The 20,946-nt window shown below is 39.7% G+C and overlaps 1 protein-coding gene across 4 annotated transcripts in view; it reads right to left on the bottom strand.

The window, feature by feature from the left end:
* PIK3CG (phosphatidylinositol-4,5-bisphosphate 3-kinase catalytic subunit gamma) overlaps positions 1–20,946 on the bottom strand; it is a 42,209-nt gene that overhangs the window by 5,106 nt on the left and 16,157 nt on the right. For all 4 annotated transcript variants that reach the window (XM_045828100.1, XM_045828101.1, XM_045828102.1 and 1 more), the window contains exons 9-10: positions 20,228–20,339; positions 18,859–19,016 (exon numbers count right to left, since the gene is read on the bottom strand). In XM_045828100.1, coding sequence (XP_045684056.1) covers positions 18,859–19,016; positions 20,228–20,339 — 270 coding nt within the window. The remainder of the gene's footprint in view (positions 1–18,858; positions 19,017–20,227; positions 20,340–20,946) is intronic.

The raw sequence follows: 20,946 nt of genomic DNA, 5'->3' as shown, positions 1-20,946 counted from the left end.
GAAAATTTGTGGAACAGAATGGAAAGTTCAGAGACATATCTAAGTATATAATCAATAGAAAGGTGGCTTCTCAGATTAATAGGGAAAATCTATTATTTGATTCATGGGGCTGGTAGAACTGGCTCATCATTTTGGGGAAAAGTAAAGTTTACCTCATGTGATATACTAAATTAAATTCCAGGGAGAGACCTCGGATGGTGGGGGAGTAAGTGGGAGCTACACTAACCTCCTCCCAGGACCAATCTGGAATTACAACTAAATTGTGGAGAAATCATCCTGAATATCCAAATGACCACTAGCTGGAGAGAAGCCTCATAACCATGGACAGACAGGAAAAAACCACTTTACCACTATGTGACTGGTAGGGAGTCCGGAGGCAAGAGATGGCTAGCTGGGTTCCCATGGGTGGGAGCTGAAGTTTCAGAGGGATATTTCAGTGGCCAGAGGGTTCTCCGTGAGAAGTATGGGGTCAAAACACCAAGCTGGCCTCCCAGCCTATAGCACCAAGCCACGAAGGAACCCAGATAACATCCAGCTGTGAAAAGCAGCAGGCTTTCTGTTTGCCAGGGCAAGATGGGTGGAGATGCAGAGAGCCTCTCAAAGGGCCGATGCGCAAAATTTTGTTTGTAGCCACTTACTATGGGCTCCAGCAGAGGCAGGGCTGTGTGGACTAGATACATATGAGAGAGACTGGGACTGATGGCTCTGGGGAGAGAACTGAAGGAACAGCCTCCAGGATTCCTTCATACTGCAGAGGGTGTCTTGCCATTTCCCACACTACAGAGGCTGTCTTTCTTAGACAGGTGAGTGGCATCAGCCTGAGGGGAAGTAATAGTGCTGCCCACAGGAATTACACTGCCCCATCCTGTGTAGGTTAAGCCAGGCTGCTGATATAGCTTTAAGCTATGCCATTGATTAAGTTTAACAACTAAGGTGGATTACTAGGAGGTCTGAGACTTTAGCTGACCCTCCACTGGTCCACTGGTGGTAAAAACTGGCCTTAGTGTGCAGTCTGGTTGTTTCTGCACACAAAAAGGCCCAGCAGAGGGAGCCATATGCTGTGGATCACTAATAGCTCCAAACAGGTGGCCCAGGTCCATCCACAAGCTGCATGTGACAAAGGTCTGCACCAGAGTCTTTGCAGATCTACATAAGATCTAGAAACAAAGAAGCAGCCAAAATGGGAAACAGAGAAACAGACCCCAAGTGAAAGAACAAGAGAATTAACCCACAGAAGAACTAGATGAAGTAGAGGCAAACAATTCATCAGATAACGAGATTAGAGTAATCATTATAAGCATACTCAACATCATGAAAAAAGACATGGAACCATAAAAAAAGGACCTGTCACAAATAAATAATGTAATCTTTGTAATAAATAATACTCTGGAAGGAATAAACGGTAGGTTAGATGAAGCAAAGGACCAAATCAGCAATTTGAAAGAGAAGGTAGGAAAAAACCCCCAAGAGAGCAGCAGAAAGAAAAAATAATTTAAAAAGTGAGGAGAGCTTAAGAAACATTTTGGAAAACATGAAGCACAGCAACATCTGCATTATGGAAACACCAGAAGGAGAAGAGAGTGTACAAGGGATGGAGAATCTATTTGAAGAAAACTTCCCTAATCTGGTGAAGGAAAAACACACACAAATCCAGGAAGCTTAGAAAGCCCCAAATAAGTGGGACCCAAAGAGGCCTGCACCGAGACATATCATAATTAAAATGGCAAGGCTTAAGACAATGAGAGAATACTAAAAGCTGCAAGAGAAAAGCAGGTAAATTACCTATAAGGGAGCACCAATTCTATTGTCATCTAATTTATCAACAGACACACTTCAGGCCAGAAGGGAGGGGCATGAAATATTCAAGGACCTACAACCAGGGTTACTTTACCCAGCAATGCTATCATTTAAAATTGAAGGAGGAATAAGGAGCTTCCCAGACAAGAAAAAACTAAAGGAGTTTGTTAACACCAAACCAGTACTATGGCAAATGTTAAAAGGCTTGCTTTAAGAAGAAAAAAAGGAAAGAAAAAAAAAGTAAAAATCATCTAACAATAAAATGGCATTAAATACATATCTATCAATAATCACTTTAAATATAAGTGGCTTTAATTCTCCAACCAAAAGACGGAGGGTAGCTGAATGGATAAGTAAACAAGACCCATATATGGGCTGCCTCCAAGAGACTCACCTCAGATCAAAAGACACATATAGACTAAAAGTAAAGGGATGGAAACTGATATTTCATGAAAATGGAAGGGGAAAAAAAGCTGGGGTATCAATACTTATATCCAACAAAATAGACTTGAAAAACAAGGCTATGGTAAGAAACAAATAAGGACACAACATAATGATAAAGGGGACAATCCAACAAGAGGATATAACCCTAGTAAACATTTAAGCACCCAACATAGGAGCACCTAAATATGTAAAGCAAATCTTGATGAACATAAAGGGAGAGACTGACAGAAGTACATTTGTAGTGAGGGATTTTAATACCCCAGTGACTTAATGGATACACCTTCCAGACAGAAAATCAACAATGAGACAGCAGCCTTAAACGTCACACTAGATCAAAGGGATTTAATTGATATCTTCAGAGCTTTTCACTCCAAAGCTTCAGAATATACATACTTTCAAGTGCACATGGAATGTTTTCTAGGATAGATCACATGTTAGGACACAAAACAAGTCTCAATAAATTCAGAAGACTGAAACCACATCAAGCATCTTCTCTGACTACAATGCTATGAAACTAGACATCAATCACAAGAACAATGCTGAAAAACATGCAGAGACCTATCAGCTCAATGACATGTAATTAAATGGGTCATGACCCAATTAATTACATGGTCCAGTGAATGGGTCAACAATGAGGTCAAGAAAATAATCGAAAGATACCGTGAAACAAATGAAAAAGAGAACACAACAATCCAAAATCTGTGGGACACTGGGAAAGCAATCTTAAGACGGAAATTCATAGACTTAGGCCTATTTCAAAAACAAGAAAAAGCTCAAATAAACATCTAACTTTGTAAGTAAAACAACTTGAAAAAGAAAAACAAAACAAAACAAAAAACCCCCAAGTGAGTAGATAGAAGAAAATAATAAGGATCAGAGCAGAAATAAATGAAATAGAGTCTAAAAAATGATACAAAAGATCAATGAATCCAAGAGCTGGTTCTTTGAAAAGATAAACAAGATTAACAAACCTACACTGAGGCTCATCAAGAAAAAAAGAGAGAAGACCCAAATAAGGAAATAAAATCATAAATAGAAGAGGAGAAATAATAACTGACACCAAAGAAATACAAAGCATTGTAAGAAAATATTATGAACAACTATATGCCAACAACTGGGCAACATGGATGAAATGGATAAATTCTAGAAGCACGCAATATTCCAAATCAGGAAGAATCAGAGAATCTGCATAGATGGATTACACCTAGTGACAATTGAAGCAGTAATAAAAAAAGTCCCAACAACAACAACAACAATAACAACAACAACAACAAAAAACCCTGGACTGGATGGCTTCATAGGGGAATTTTACCAATCATTCTGAGAACTAGCACCTCTCATTTTCAAACTATTTCATAAAATTCAAGAGGAGGGAAGGCTTCCAAACTCATTTTACAAGGCTGACGTTATCCTAATTCCAAAACCAGATAAAGACACTACAAAGAAAGATTATTGTAGGCTAATATCTGTGATGAACATAGACACTAAAATCCTCAACAAAATATTAGCCAGCTGAAGACAGCAATGAATCAAAAAGATCATACATCATGATCCAGTGGGATTTATTCCAGGAATGCAAGCTTGGTACAACATTCCCAAATCAATAAGTGTGATTCACCACATAAACAAAATGAAAGATAGAAACCACATGATCATATCAACAGACGCAGAAAAAGCTTTTGATAAAATCCAGTACCAATTTATAATAAAAACTCTCAGCAAAGTTGGAATAGAAGGAACATACCTAAACATAAAAAAGGCCATATATGACAAACCCACTGCCAGCATCATATTCAATGGGCAAAAACTACAAGTGTTTCCCTAAAGACTGGGAATAAAACAGGGATATCTGCTTTCACCTCTCTTATTCAACATAGTTCTGGAAGTCCTAGCCACAGCAATCAGACAAGAAGAAGAACTAAAAGGTATCCAAATTGGAAAGGAAGAAGTAAAACTGTTTTTATCTGCAGATGACATGAAAACTGTACATAGAGAATCCCAAGGATTCCACATAGAAACTTCTAGAACTGATAAATGAATTCAGCAAAGTAGCAGGATACAAAATAATACCCAGAAATCAGCTGCATTTTTATATGCCAATAATGAACTAACAGAAAGGCAAATTAAGAAAACAGAAGAATAAAATACCTAGGAATAAACCTAACCAAAAAATGTAAAAGATCTGTATTCTGAAAATGACAAGACACTGAAGAAAGAAACTGAAGAAGATATAAAAAAGTGGAAGCACATACTGTGTTCATGGATAGGATGTACTGACATTAGAAAAATATCCATACTACCCAAAGCAATCTATAAATTCAATGCAATTCCTATCAAGATACCAAAGACATATTTCACAGAACTAGAACAAATATTTCAACATTTATATGGAGCTATAATGGTGTAGGTCAGACCAGAGGTCCCTGGAAAACAGGGGGACACCCCCGGTCCTCCAAAAAGGCAGAGGGTGGGAAAGGGTACTGATGGAGCAGAAGGCAGAGCATTTAAGGCACATTGTATAATAAAGGCAGATTAAAACAGCCCATGCTTTCCTGAAGGGAGAGGCTGTGGAAGGAGGCTGCTGCTAGGGCAAACTGTAAATGTGACTGTGAGAACACACATTGGCAGAGTGACTCATGACACAGTTCAGGGGCAGAGGGGGTGTTTTATACAGTGCCTCCATGAGTTGTGGGGGTGAGTTGCCCCAGCCTGGACTAACGTACACATGTGCACCTGTGTGTGGCTGGCAAACTTTTGCCTGACTAAAGATGGCACCTGAAAGAGGGTCAAAGACACTGGGGAGATGACAAAAATGGTGGACACTGATGCATCATAGGAAAGGCTGGATACTCCCACTGGCTTCCTGCACACATGGGATATTGGGAGGAACTTTTAAAGTAAAGGGAGGATCATGGATTCAGAGATCATTTTGATTGTTGCCAGATGGGAGGATGGTATGGGGGAATGAGTGAAGAGGTGAGGGGATTAAGAAGTACAAATAGATAGTTACAGAATAGCCATGGGGTTGTAAAGCATGGTATAGGCAATGGAGTAGCCAAAGAACTTATATGCATTACCCATGGGCATGAACAATGATGGGGGATAGCCTGAGGGAGTGTGTGTGGGGAGTGATAGGTGGAGGGGGGTAAAGGGGGATAACTCAGCACAATTATAATAGCATTATCAATAAAATATAATTAAAAACATAAAGGGCAGAAAAGCTCTCTCTCCCTTACTCATACTCTTGGTATGGCCTCTTGGTACAAAGTCACTCTTGGTTTCAAGTTTGGAGCAAGCTCTCTCTCTGGGCTTTTGGTATTTGGACATTCTGGGCCTCTGGCCCTGCCCCCGTCATGGACAGGAGTGCTCACTGGACCAAGCAGATGCCAGGCCCACAGGGTCTTAGATCCTGATGAATGGGAGTCTACTCCTGGAGGCAGGGTCCCACGCAGGGACATGTGCCTCCCTGGGCTCCAGCATCTGGGACACTATAATCCAAAGTAGTATGCCACACAGTTTCTGGATGGCTACATGGAAACTGGGAGCAGCACACCCCAGAACCTGAAGGAGAGAGCTGCTGCGAGAAGAAGGTGACACTGAAACCCACAAGTGCACATACCAGAGAGGATGGAGATATGTTTGCATCACTGACTTAAGGAGAGATAGGAAAATGGGAGATTTCTGGGCATAGTTTTGGCTTGTAGATTTTCATGCAAGAGAAGTTCTGGGTCTCATGGGAGAGAAGGGATCAGAGCAGCAGTCCTGTCAGCCTCCCCAAGGTTGGAACCCTGTTCATAAAAACCTGTTTCCTTCAACATGAATTGTTGAGTCATATATAAGGGCACCAAGTGGCTGAAGCCCAGTTTGCATGTTACAGAACCATAAGAACCACAAAAGGCCCTGCATAACAACAGTGATCCTGAGAAAGGAAAAGTTGGAGGAATAATGCTACCTAATATGAAATGATACTATAAGGCCATAGTAGTCAAAACACCATGATACTGGCATAAAAACAGACATATAGATCAATGGAACAGAATAGAGAGCCCAGAAATAAACCCTCACCTTTATAGTCAATTAATATTTGGACAGAGGAAGCAAACACATAAAATGGTCCAAAGATAGTTTATTCAATAAATGGTGTTGGGAAAATTGGACAGATACATGCAGAAAAGTGAAACTAGACTACCCTCTTACTCCATACAGAAGAATAAATTCAAAATGGATTAAAGACTTAAATGTTAGACCCGAAACCATAAAAATCTTTCATAGAAGAAAACATAGGCAGCAAAATCTAGGACATTGCTCATAGCATTATTTCATTGTGTATATCTCCCCAGGCAAGAGAAACAAAAGAGAAACTAAACAAATGGGACTACATCAAACTAAAAAGTGTTTGCACAGCAAAGGAAAACATCAACAAAATAAAAAAAAATGACCCACAGAATGGGAGAACATATTCACTAATACATCTTGTAAGGGGTTAATATCCAAAATTTAAAAGTACTTACAAAACTCAACACCAAAAAAAAACCAAACAACAATCCAATTAAAACATGGGCAAAGGAGCTGAATGGTCACTTCTCCAAAGAGGACACAGAGATGGCCAACAGACACATGAAAAGATGCTTAACATCACTAATCATTAGAAAAATGCAAATTAAAACCACAATGAGATATCATCTCCCACCTGTCAGAATGGCTACCATCAATAAATCAAGAAACAAGAAGTGCTGATGAGGATGTAGAGAACAGGGAACTCTTTTGCACTGTTGGTGGGAATGCAGACTGGTGTAGCCACTGTGCAAAGCAGTATGGAGATACCTCAAAAATTAAAAATGGATCTGCCTTTTGACTCAGCAGTCCCACTTCTGGGAATATATCCCTAAAAATCTAAAATACTAATCTGAAATAACACAAGCACCCCTATGTTCACTGCAGTGTTATTTACAATCACCAAGATACGGAAGCAGCCCAAATGTCCATCAATAGCTGAGTGGATAAAACAACTATGGGACATTTACACAATGGAATACCACTTAGCTGTAAAAAAGATGAAAATTTTACCCTTTGCAACAGTATGGATAGACCTGGAGAACATTATGCTAAGTGAAATAAGTCAGTCAGAGAAAGACAAATACCATTTGATCTCAATCATATGTGGAATCTAATGAACCTTCCAAACTAACAAGCATAATAGAGACAGACTATAGATAGAGAGCAGGAAGACAGCTAAGGCAGGGGGAAGTTTGGGGGTGGAGGGATTGAGCAAAAAGGAACAAGGACTCATGGGCATGGACAACAGTGTGGTGATTGTGAGGAGAAAGGGGTATAAGGGGACTAAACGGTAATGGAAAATGTATCATAAATAAAAAAATTTAAAAATATTCAAAATAAATTCCAGATGAATTAAAGATTTAAATTAAAAAATGGCAAATATAGTATTTAAATAATCATGAAGTGGGAAAGGACTTTATGAAGATTACTTCCAAAATAGAATCTGTAAAAAATAGCTGGAGAGATTACAGAAACTTCAAACTTTTGAGGGAAAAATATTAAAGGAGGCAAAGAACAAGAGAAAACATATTTGTAACGTGACAGGTTACTTCTTCACTCCAGCCCCCAATAGCTCTTACAAATAAGAAAGAGTTAAGTAGTTGGCTAGAAATACAGGCCAAGGATGTAAATGAAGATTCACACTATAACACATAAAACAGATAAACATATGAAAAAATATGCAACTCCATTAGTAATCAAATAACTGTAACCTAAAAAGAGATGGAAACATTCATTTACTGATTTGGAAAATCTTTTTTATTTTTAAATTTTTTAAGGAGAATACCCAATGTTCACCTTTCATAGGCTGATGGTAGATAGGAATAGGTATGATTTTACTAGCAGATAATTTGATAACATGCCTCAAAAACTTTAACATGCTTATAAGTGTTATATAACTTAATTGTGGTGGTGGTTATATGACATGCATTTGTCAAAGTTCAAAGACCTGTGTACCTTAAAAGGTCCAATTCTGCTGTATGTGAATTATGCCTCAATAAGTTTCACTTTAAAAATGTCTATATTCTTTTGTCCAGAAATTTACATGCTGGGAACGTACCTTTTCTTTTTAAAGATTGTATTTATTTTATGTTTAGAAAGAGGAGAAGGGAGAAAGAGAGGGAGAGAAACATCAATGTGTGGTTGCCTCTCATGCACCCCCTACTGGGGACCTGCCCCCCAACCCACGCAAGTGCTCTGACTGGGAATCAAACCAGTGACCATTTATTTGGTTTGCAGGCTGGTGCTCAATCCACTGAGCCATACCAGCCAGGGCAGAATTTACCTTTTTTTAAAAAATGGCTAATCTTGTAATGATATCTATAAGAATGTTAATTAGAACATTGTTTAAAATTGTAGAAAATTGAAAGCAACCTAAATATTCTACAGCTTGGGATTGATAAAAAGGATTTATGAAAATACCTATAACTGAGTTCTTTATGACTACTAGAATGATATTGTAGAAGAATATTTAATAAGCATGTAAAAGCTTTTGAGTTAAAAAGCAGGTTTGAACCAATACATAGTATAATCCCATTTTGATAATTGAACACAATTTTTTAAAAAAAGAATGTAAGTTTATAGGCCAAAATGTTAATAGTGATTTTTCTTTTTGCTTTTAGATGACCTCTTCTGTGTCATTTGCATGTGGCAAGGTAACTGCCATGACAATGGTGGTCATGCCTGTGTCACTCTGTGGGTCAAGGCTGGACTGTGCATGCATCACCCTAGCCAAAGACAAAAACTCATGAGCTCTTCTGGCATTTTTTAAGTGAGACAATATATATAAAGTGTCTGTCACAGAGGATAGCACATAGCAAGGTTTCAATAGATGTTAGTCCTCTCCCTTCCTACCTGGAGGACAGGGTGACTCTGGGGGAGGCTCCACAGACACAATTGACTGTGCTGTTCCTGCGGTGGCCCAGGTATCACATCCCTGGAAGGGGCCCCAGCACCTTAGTGCTCTTGTGCTTTTAATGACTCCATTTCCGTGAGGGAATCATTTTCTCTTGCTCACCCATAGGACCCACTGAGGTCTCTCTCATTTTTTGCTAATTACACAGGCTAAGGGCAGACTTCATCCCAGGCAACAGTCTCATTAATTTGCCAACTCACAATTTTCACAAAGGTGTAAATGAGGATGACTTTTGATTTTGAATTAGATTACATTCTGATTTTTAATTATTTTCTCTCCTGTACACTGGGAGCTCTAGGCAAACCCCCTACTTCCCATCCCCCTCGCCCCACACAGACACACTGCTGTCTGAGAGCACTATGTGGTCAAATTCTTTAACAGAATTTTTTTGAGGAGGAAAATTAATCTGGGTTCAAGTTTTAACACCAATCTATAGGTGCTCAGTAAGTATGTGTCAAGTGGCAACACAGTGATTAACTAAAGCACAAGATCTCCAAAGCACACAAAGAGATGTTTAAAACGGAACTGTCACCCTGGGGTGGCTCATTTGGTTGGGGTGTCGCCCCATACACCAAAAGTTGTGGGTTTGATTCCTGGTCAGGGCATATACCTAGGTTGCAGGTTTGAATCCCTGGTAGTGGGGCATATGGGGGGCAACTGATCAATGTTTCTGCTTCTCTTGAAGGCCATCTCACCTACATAAGGAGTTTACACTGGCTCTTATTTATTCGGTTGGTTCTGATTTTCATATATTGTACAGGAGTCACTTCTATGAGAAAGAAATGTCATCTCCAAATTTAACCACATGCCCCATACTTGTCAGACATATGTCTAAATTCTGACTGGCTGTGCAGACTTAGATACTTGGTGTAGATTTATCGCTTAAAGGTAGCATGGAGCAGTGGTTAAAAGCACAGATTCACACTTCACTCAGTGCCCAGATTCAAAGCTTGGCTTTATTACTGACAAGCTGCTTGTCACAGAAGTTGCTTAAACTTTATGGACATCGGTTTCCTCATCTGTGGAATAATAACAACAACAATACCCATTTCATACAGTAGTGGTGAGATTTAAATGCTATGTAAGTAGTTGGCCATTATTAATAATGTGAGAAGTTACATTATTGATCACATACTTCTCAATGCTGAGGAGGTCACCTTCCCATCTAGACCACCTGTTCAAAATGTCTCCTTAGATAGTAAAGACCTAGGTAGTGAAGTGGGTCCGGATAGCAGCCTCAGTTCCCACCAGTGTCCAGGGGGAGGGTTTTGTCCACACTGGCCACTGAGATAGGTAGGAAGACAGGAGCACGCAACAGGCACAAAGGCTACATATGCAGGTGGTTTTCTTGCTATGAGGGGCATGGTGAGCACTTGCTCCACCCACTCACGCCCCAGAGGTTTCATTTCTGCCCTTTATACTCAGCCATCATTCTGTGAGAGCATTTCGGACCATGCTGCCTCAGCTCAGAGGCCTGTGGTTTGAGGCACCATGAGGATGTGGCTTGGGGAGCTCAGGGGGAAGCACAGAACACAGAAGTTACTGACTGTAGCAACAGAATTTTCCCTTCTGCCAGGGCTGCCTGGCACTGACCTCAGACATCTTTCTTCTGTCCTTCTCTGATGCCTGTTGAAGGCTTTCTGTTACTGAGTGGAGAAGAAGGGGTAAGGGAAGAATCTGATTTTAAGGACTTAGTTAATACACTTGTTAGTGTGAACGTGGGGAACACTGTAGTATTGTGAATGTCATTAGCTGGACACAGTATGCTTTAGTAGCTAGTAAATAGAGAGAGCCTACACAGTACATCTGCTCTTAACTTCACAGGGGATTCCAATGCCTTAATTATAGCACCTAGTACCATCAGAATGATTGCTTTTACAAAACTGCCACCACCATAACTCTTGGGAACAAAGGAATTGATTACCATTTCAGGGTCAACACCTTGACTTGATTTGTTAACTGGACCAACTTATTACTCTGCTAAACTGAACAAACAAACAAACTACTTTTTATGTACAATCTACTCAAGTCTTAACCACCAATGAGCTCTGACTGCTTTAGACTATCCAAGGTCATGTGGAATATGCCAGCTTTTTCTTTAAATTCCTCCATTTTCATCTTGAAACAAAGTGGAAGTGAAATATTACTGTACATAATGCACAAAAATGAGGAAGTAATCTCAGGATCAAAAACAAACAAAAAACTTAAAGAAACAGAAACTCCCTGAGCAGAATCTGTGGCTGACAGGAAAAAGAGGAGAAAAACAAATACCCATTAATGAAGTGAAATGTTCTCACTCACTAACTTTTCCTAAATGATCATGTTGCCTCTGTCTGCTAGAGGAAGGAGAGTGGAGAAAAATATTTCAGTCAAAGACAGGAGATTTTATTTTGTTTTCTATAAGAATCAATGAATTAGTTAGGCAATGCTTTAGAAGTTATTTTGGCAAACAGAGAAGGTCACTGATTAGCAGACCTAATAATGGAAGAAGCACTTTTTGGTAAATCTGAAGTAAGAGTGTGTCTGACACTTGGTCATCCATTTGTTCAGTTTGAATGGAATTCTTATCTTTAAAGACTTCTTAAAAATGTTTCTCAGACTAGCTCTGTCTACCAGAAGAAGGGCTGTATTTCCATGTTCTCATATATTTATCTATACATTCATTCATTATAAAGATAAAGGTTACAATTAAACTGTCCTATTTTAGTAAAATATTCTAAATAGATGAGACTATATGTAGAGGTATGCTTTATCTTCTAGTCTTGTTCCAAAAAGGATTGAAGGTAGATTATTTGTACACATAAAAATCTAAACAACATTATTTAGAGGTGGGTAGAAGAAGGAGAGGGACTTACAAAGGAAATGACCCACAATGAATTTGGGTAAAAGATTAAGCCTACATATCACAAATCCTATATACTTGCTATGGGTGGTCTTCAAATATATCTGTAGCCAAAAGGAAGATTGCATGTGTTACTTTATCCAATATACGGAAGATTTTAAAAACCTATTTGTTAAGGAGAAACACAGTTTTTGTAGAGACTATGACCTAAGAAATTTTCTGAGTGGATTTTTATAAAGAGTACATTTTGTAACATGGTGAATAGTGTCCTCAATAATACTCTTATGGTAGACAAAACAATTCTCTAAAAGAAACTGAACATTGAAAGAATGATGCCAGTTGGAAGGTTATTCTTGATAAATGTTTAAAAGTACCAGAGGTCTCATATCTCAAGCACTGAGCGACACTGCATGCTGGTGGATTAACACGGAACCAATCCAAGGCCATTTTTCAGTGTTATGTTCTTTTCTTTTCCAGGAAAGTGATAAAATTTAGCAAGCCTATCCAAGTCCTAACAATTCTACAATCAGACAAGTTTGCATCTGCGGGGAGATGTCATACCAACATATCTGAACTCCTACAAAGCGCTGATGCCGGACCTTTCTCTGAGCATATATTCCAGTAGCAGCACAGACAGATAGTGAAGCTCTGACAGTCTCAAGACTCGATGGAGGAGGCTGAGCTTGTCCTTGTTAGTGGGCCAGGGTACAAATCTCAAGAGAGATCCTTTATCAACTCAGTAAGTTTTGGGTAGTTTGACAGATAAACTTGTCATCTCCCTGGTGACCTGTAATAAGTCTTTATTACAGTAATGTTTGATTAATCAAATGAGCTCCAAAGGACTTCTTTGTTTTGTTCTCTACCCCCCAATCCAGCCCACGCCCTGCTTCAAATTAGACCCACATTTCCTTTCTTGATTCAAATTCTACTACGCACCCCTGTGTATACCTGTGTTCCACCCATACTGGACAACTGTGCTTTTATTCCTAAGTACTGATGCTGAACACTAACTTCATGCCCTTGCTCATGTTATTCTCATGATGTAGAGGAGGGAAGGAACATCCAGGCAGAAGGAATAACATGAGCAAGGGCATGAAGTTTGGACATGTGGTATAGACCTATAGTATACATTCAATATAGGGCAAAATGTAATTTAACTCAGCCCTTAAGTCCCCAATATAAATACTTCCTTCACTCCATAGCCCTTTTCTATCCCCCAGGATTTAGTTGCTTCCTCTGCAACCCATGGTCGAAATCCTTAGTACAAAATTGTATATGTATCTCTTAGTAGAAAGATATACAAACTTGTATAGTATCTTTTCTGCTGGGCCCTGGGGCTGTGCCTCTGCTCTGTGTCACCCGTGTCCAGCACACTGTAGATAATGTGCAGAATGCACAATGCACAGGAGCCAAGTTAAATGTTGGGAAAGATTCATTGCTTTAAAATCAGGATGAATTAGGGAACAATCATATTTGAAGAGGATTAAACTATAGAGACATCTCACCTTACCAAGAGCAGCACTTGAGCCTTCTTTGTGCCTGGCACAGTATCTGAAATGTAGCAGGTATTTAATAAGTGTGTGCTGAATAAGTGTGCTCTCTTGGATATGGAAGGACAGGGCCTGGTGATGTAGCAGGAAGGAGCAGGAGGCTGAGATAGCCCAGCAAGGCAGGGCACACATATAGACAGTTACAGGTGTAGACAAGTGCAGGGCACACCACACAGCGAAGAGGAGTCAAAGAACAGGTTTGGGGAATGACGGTGAGGATCAGATGGTGAGGTCTCTGCGTGAGGGTCAGATGGTGAGGTCTCTGCCCTGGTGTTCCCTGGGGCTGGGCCTAGGTGACTACTTGAGTTTCTCCAAGACAGATAGCAGGAGGGAGCAGGGACCCAAGGCTTGCAGCAGGTTAACAAGCAGGGCCTGGTGGAGCAACTGAGGCGAAAGTAGTTCAGACAACCTGGGATCTGAGATGAGAGCTAGATGAGAGCAGAGGTGAACTGAGAACGAAGGTTTTAGAAACCCGAGTCAGGACTCTGTATAGCGGCTGGGCCCAGGGCTGGGGCTGCAGGTCGAGGTGTGTGGGTACACCCTGGCATGGGGACAGCACTGCTGGGGTGGAAGCCCAGCAGGGCCTGATAAAACTGGCGTCCTAGATTAAAATAACATAATGTGTCCCAGACTTCTCTTGTATAATGCTTCTAAAGAGTGACATCTAGGGGCTAGTGCCTTTTAAGTACGCCCATCAAATTGGCCGCTTTGCATAGACGTGCATGTGAAGATGTTCCCCTGACTTCTTCAGCTTTATCTGATGTACAGTTGCTTAGCGCCTACTATGTGCAAAGAACATCTTCAAAATGCTTGTTTATACAAGGTCAAGTTGTTTGTGCTCCTTGAAAAGTGTCCTACATTGAATGTATACTATAGGAGTACCTACCCCAGGTGTATATACCACAGGTCTTATTCTCTTGGCACGGACTATGGCTCTGACAGAAAAAAAATATGTAATGGTTATGTCAGTAAGAAAACTTTCACAAAAATGTGAAGGGGTGCCATATAACAAATATTTGTATTATATAAAAACATATTAGATTTCATAATTAGGTTTACTTCTTCTGATGTACAGTTATTTAACCTGTACCTTGAAGGCTCATTGGCATCCATGTGATGGTAGTTTGTCTATCTGTGCTTGGGTTACTATTTCATAAATTCATAGAATACAATGTGTTATGAGGAAGGAAGAAAACCAAGGGGCAGGCTAGTCTCATCCACTTCATACTAATGCAGGAATTCCTCCTCTACCATTTACTCCTTCACACCCCAAATAACTTACTGAGTACTTATATGTCTCAGGCCCTGTGGGAGGGATTCAGGTAAGATGTGGCCACGTCACACAGAGCTTACTTTGGGGAGGGAGATACAAAGAGCAGGCTAGTACAGATGATTACACACTGTGATAGATGCTATGAGGGCAACATGCAGGGGCTGTGGCAAAGAGTAACACCAGGGACCTTATTTAGAAGACTGCTCTGATCAATAACACTTCAGCTGAGCCCTAAAGGGCAGGGAGGCCATTCCAGGGGGAAGGCCTATGTGGTGAACAGCTGGGTAGGTGGACAGGGAAGACATGGAAGAAGGCCACTGAGACCTGATGGATGTGGGGAGGGTGCCACGGGGCAGGTTGGAGGGGGCAGGGCTCCATGGCACAGGGCCCTGTAGGGCAAGATTAGACATTTAGATTTTAGTTCAAGTCAGAGGAGAAGTCAGTGAACAGTTTAAGGGAGGGACTTTGTATCTATTTCTTCAGTTTTTAACCAAGTTCTAATTAATTTACAACTTTCTAAAACACCAAATAGTGTACTTAATAGAATGAAAGAAAAACACTAGACTGTTGACAGTATCATTTTTGGGAGGCGGAATAATGGTTTTTTCATACCTTACTGATGTTTTCAGTATTTTGCTGGGTTTTTTTTTAAGAAGTAGTTACTACTTTTAATTAGAAAACCCCACATTCTTATATAAAAATAAATGGGAAGCCACATTTTATTTGCCAGTGACAGAAATGTATTTGCATGTAATATGTGTTCTATAACTGTCCAGTGAAATTTAAAACAAAATAGTTCAAAAATAAATTGCCAGTGGGCAAAACACTGTTTTCTTTTTTTATCTCTTCGGTAAGAGAGAGATTTTTCTAAGGAGAACTTGTCAAAATGGTATTCATCAAAATATACATGTGTGTGTGTGCTGCTCCACCGGCTGACAGGCAATCCTGGATTCCAATAGCAGGCCTTGGTTTTGTGTCTTTTTGTCTGACTATAGTTTGTTTCTGAACTCTCCACTGTTCTAGGAATAATTTATGAACATCGTCCTCAGCTAAACTAGCTAACCAGTGCTAGTTTAGTTCAGTTTGAATTAAAACTTGGAAAGCAGATGGGTGAAATAAAGGAGCACTGTCCTCTGGCAGCTCCCCTGGCTTCCATCCTCTGGCCACTTGCTGGGTTTATTTTTAAGACTTTGTGGAGAGGGCTTACCTTATCCTTAACAAAAAGTGGGTCAACTTTTTTCTACCCATTCTAATAAGTTATTCAAATGTGCTATATGCATTAATTAATCTTGTCAATTCAAAATGAGTGATTCACTGGAAATGAGGAAACCTTTAATTCAAATGTAAATATATACAACATTTCCCAGCTTACCTAAAAATGGCAGCTTTATTATATAAGGTCTGAGATGCTATTTAGAGAGTTTAGAGATGTGCTTCCTGAGCTTGAAGAACTTCATCTCAAAAGAGAACATAAAGCTAAGAAACAGGAAATATTCTGAAAGGCTTAGTAGTATGTAAAACAATAACAACAACAACAACAACAACAAAACAACAACAACAAAAAAACTACCAAAGGTCTGAATTAAGTGATGAAAAAACTTGCTGCTCATCTTTGTCAGGCTGGAAGCTTTAGAAGGTCTGCATCTGTGTAACTGTACACATATGTACATATGTTTGGCTTTTGTCGGATTGTGAGTGATGTGAGTAGGGACAAGTGCAGAAAGGAGGAACAGATAAGGGGGCAGGCAGAGCGTGGACCCTCACTTGCTCTTTAACCAGAATAATGCTACTTTTTCATGCTTTATATATTACTCTTCTGCCTGAGATGTCATTTCAGAGAGAGCTTCTCAGCTTGAAATTGTTCAAACTGTGAAGACCTGTTGTGATGGGTTTCAGTTTCTGCTATAGTCTGGCCGCTGGGCTAAGAATTCTACACCTTTCAATTAAATAGCACCTAAAAATCACATGACATAGGTCCTAGTATTCCGACTTTACAGATGAGGAAACTGAGGTTCCGAAAGGATAATTTGTATCACATGCACTGCAATGAAATAGTAAAGCCAGGATTCAAACTCAAGTTTCTCTGCTTCAACGCCCATCCTTCCAACCACAATACCTTGCTGGATCTGTGTTTAAGGATCAAAGTGCATATATACACAGGCACTTAACTAGTATGTCAATACTCTAAAGTATAGATCTTTCTCTGTAAGTACATATAATTTATGAAGGTGTGTTTTTAGTGGTGGAAACTGCCTAGATGTCACTTTAGAGAAAGAGGTTCTAATGGCTTAAGAAACACACTTTGGGCACAAAGAATGGAGAAATGCTTCCAGATGGAGAGGATAGCTTGTGCAAAGTCTCCCTTCAAAGAGTTCTTGCTTTGGATGGAAGCTGCCTGGGGATGGGGAGGCAACCACTCCTTGGCCTCCTCTCCCCACAAATTTCAAACAACAACAAAGAAGACTAAAGGGGAAGTCCTCCTGGGATTTTAGGGTTGACATGGGCACTTTTGAGTCTATGGAAATATTGTCAGGACCAGGAAGAGAACACATCCACAGACACAAGGAGAACCTGTTAGTGAGGTCAAATTCCTTGAGTCCGTCTGATTCTTTAAATAGCACTGTTGCTGCTTTGTTTGTTCAAAGCTAGTCAGGTGAGTCACCTCCAGGAGAAGAGAATGGAGTGTTTTCCCTCAATTAAATGGTTAAATTCTTCCAGGTGTTTCTTTTTTCTTCCTTCCTGCCCCCCACCTTTATTTTGTGAAACCATTTTTCTGTTCTAGGAAGTTGTCAAAACATATGATTTTAACTTTAAAGAAAAACAGGACTGAAATGTGTCAAATCCCTGGAAATAGTCTGAAACCCAGTTGAGTTTACACAGAAAAACACACACTAAAAATCTTAAGACCATCTGGCCACAGAGATCTCAGTTTCTCTGACAAAACTCCTGGAACTGTGGAGGATAAGTCCTGTAATCACTGAAGTGAAAATCAGGCAGGAGAAAAAACAAGAACAGACAGGTTTCAAGACAGTGCATTCTAGTTCCTGTTTCACTGAGCATCAGGCCTGTGTGCCCTCCCAAGGGTAATGCAGGACTCAAGAAGAGACTCAGGAAAAAGACTCCTAAAATGCTGAGTGCATGTAAGAGGCATTAAAGAAGAGGGCTGCTGTACATATAAAGTCATCACCTGTTGCCTCTATTGGTCTGTTTTGTGTTTATTAATAAAATCGGTATATTATAGTAGTAATTACAATTTTTCTGAGTTATGTTCATTCACAGTTACTAAATTTGCAAGCGTGAAAATTTTACTCCTCAGGTGTTTAAAATATTTGAGAGTCAAAAGTGAATGTAGACCAAGAAGACCTGGAAAAGAGGCAGAATGTGAATGTTACCAGGGAGCTGGGCAGACCCATGCGGGAGCTGGTTCACAGCAAGCAGGCAAGCCAGAGCTCTGCAGAACATGCAGTCAAGTTGCCAGGACTTCAAATGAGAGAAAAGACTGTCCTTTACAAAGATGAGACAAGCACACTGTGGTAAAACAAGAGTTCCTGCATTAGCAATTTGATATACACCTGGAGGAAAAATGATCAAGAAAAGTCCATAATCATTTGAGAATCCTGAAAAATCTATGCAAAAGTTGGATCTTCTAGGCAGTGCCTTGGATAGATAAATATTCAAAAGCTAAACCTGCTTGCCAGGTGATCTTTCTAAAGCCCCCTCTTCAGTACCAGTGTCATTCTGATGTCCTAGAATCACCAGTCCCACTGAAGCTTTTCGTTTCTGTTTGGCTTTAGGTGGTAGGATTACTGAAAAGTGTCATTCTGCACTTGGGAAGGAATGGAGGTGATGGGTGGTCATGCCAGAAGGGGTAGGCAGAGGTGCAAGGAGCCTCAAAGTGGAGCGAAAATATGAGGGCACCTGTGCACTGCCGGCACCATCTGCTTGGTGTTTACAGTAGGTGGTCACGAGGGAGGCCAGTTACCTGAAATTTCTGGAAGTGTAGGCTTGTCTTCTTTCCAGAAGTTCCCATCACAAACAGGAAGTCAGGGGTCAGCACAAATGGCACTCTCTCTTTATTAATGCCCAGGAAACTCTTGTAGTTCCCAAGGATATGCCCAAAGTCAATATGAAATAGATTTCCTTAAAAGAAGAAAATGTCTGACATCATTATACTGGCATAAGCACTTGTAACAATACTCTGTTTTGTTTATTTTTGAAACTTTTTTTAAATTGCCTGACAATGAACTATCTTGGGTGACAGAGCTATTTTTCTACTGTTTTATCAGCCAATGATATTTTTTGTCTTAGCAGGTGTGTGTAGTAGTAGCCACAAAACAGTCTTTGAACCAAGGGTATTTTCTATATATATCCTTCTGGTGTTCTTTAAATGACAGTCAAATGTTATTTAAAAATTGTCATTTCAGAATTATTATTAGAAATGTAAATTAAAACTCTGGCTAATACATCATCACTATACCCAAGACCCTCTTATGCCCCTTGTGTAACTCAAGATAGACTGATGTTTCATTCTGCTTGGAGGAGGAACATTTACCTTTTACTTTTGAGTAGCAAGAAACAAGTAAGTCATTTGAATCTCCTTTGGGTCAATTTCTACCACTGTCACCATCACCACCACAACTACTGTCATCTCTTCTCATTTGTATAGGTCTTTATTATGTGTAGGGTCTATAAAGGCATTATCTCTTTCAATTCTCATAGATAGTAAGTGGTTTACCTAAATGTGGTGCTTTTTCCAGATTCTCCTCTTAAATTGGTCCAAATTTCTTAGAAAAAAATTTCCTGGCATGGTAGCCAATACTGAGCACTGTCAGAGTGGACAGTGAACCAGTAAAGAGGGGCAAGTTAGGAAGGCCCAGCATTTCAGATTTAAAGAGATTATCTATGAGTTCTTTTTGTTGCTTTTCTATGAAATCTGACACTGTTGATCACACCTACCTTCATGAGCTTCTGGGATAAGATCCTACTTAGCTATTGTCTGATTTATGCTACTTAGGTCTCATTTCCCATATCATCTTCTATTACTCGTACCTGAGTGATCTAGGGTGATCATGGAATTTCTGTCTCTGGACAATGACTTCTAGATATGTGCTCCACCCTTGAACTCCATTTAAAAATTGCTCTGTGCTGGGGGAGAAGGAGTTAGCATTCAATGGGTACTGAGTTTCAGTTGGGGAACATGAAAAAGTTTCAGAGATGAATGGTGGTGATACTGTACAACAATGTGAATGTAGTTGATGCCACCATACTGTACACTTACACTGGTTAAAATGGTAAATTTTTATGTCATGTGTATTTCACCACAACAAAAAAAATACAATAAATAAACTCACCTGTCTCTGTAATCATAATATTGTCATTGTGTCGGTCACCTATTCCAAGAACAAAGGTTGCCACGCAGTAGCCAGCACAGGAATAAACAAATCTCTCCACTGCTGCCTGAAACTAATTAAAAAGCATCTGATTATTAGTTGTGTTCTAACTACAAAGAGCAGCATGAATCTATTACAAGTGACTTTCAAGAAGACATTACATTTTCAGAGAGCAAGTTAGTTGTGCCTGGTTCTATTAATGTTACATCTGTTAAGTGCCAACTTTCTCATTGCTCTACTTATATTTTAGGTGAAGATTCAATGAATCACAACAGCACCAGGAGGAAACACGAGCCAAAGGGCAACATCGATTTAATCAAAGGGTTGCTTCACTTTCTAACCATGAGTCACTTGCCAAAAGCCATATAGAACCCATGATCATTTGTCATTGGTGAACATGTGTTTTGCTTGTGACCACTTAAAATATGATGGGGTCACAATACACATGTATATTAGGCTAATAGGTGTTGCTAATTATATTGTCTCTCCAAAAGCTGCTAATCATGCAAAGGAGAAGTGCTAATCTTGCGTAGCAGAACTTTAAACAGCAGCCCAGCAGCATGGGAAGGATTTAGCACATATACTTGAGAGGAATGGTGGAACTGACACTTTCAGCATCCATAATTTATCATTTAGATTAGAGTGAAGTGGTAAATTAGAAATTATTTTATATGGTATGT

Source organism: Phyllostomus hastatus, unplaced genomic scaffold (assembly GCF_019186645.2).
Source record: "Phyllostomus hastatus isolate PE091 unplaced genomic scaffold, TTU_PhHast_1.1 phas_scaffold_78, whole genome shotgun sequence".
Lineage (NCBI taxonomy): Eukaryota > Metazoa > Chordata > Mammalia > Chiroptera > Phyllostomidae > Phyllostomus > Phyllostomus hastatus.
This window is presented reverse-complemented; position numbering and strand designations above follow the sequence as displayed.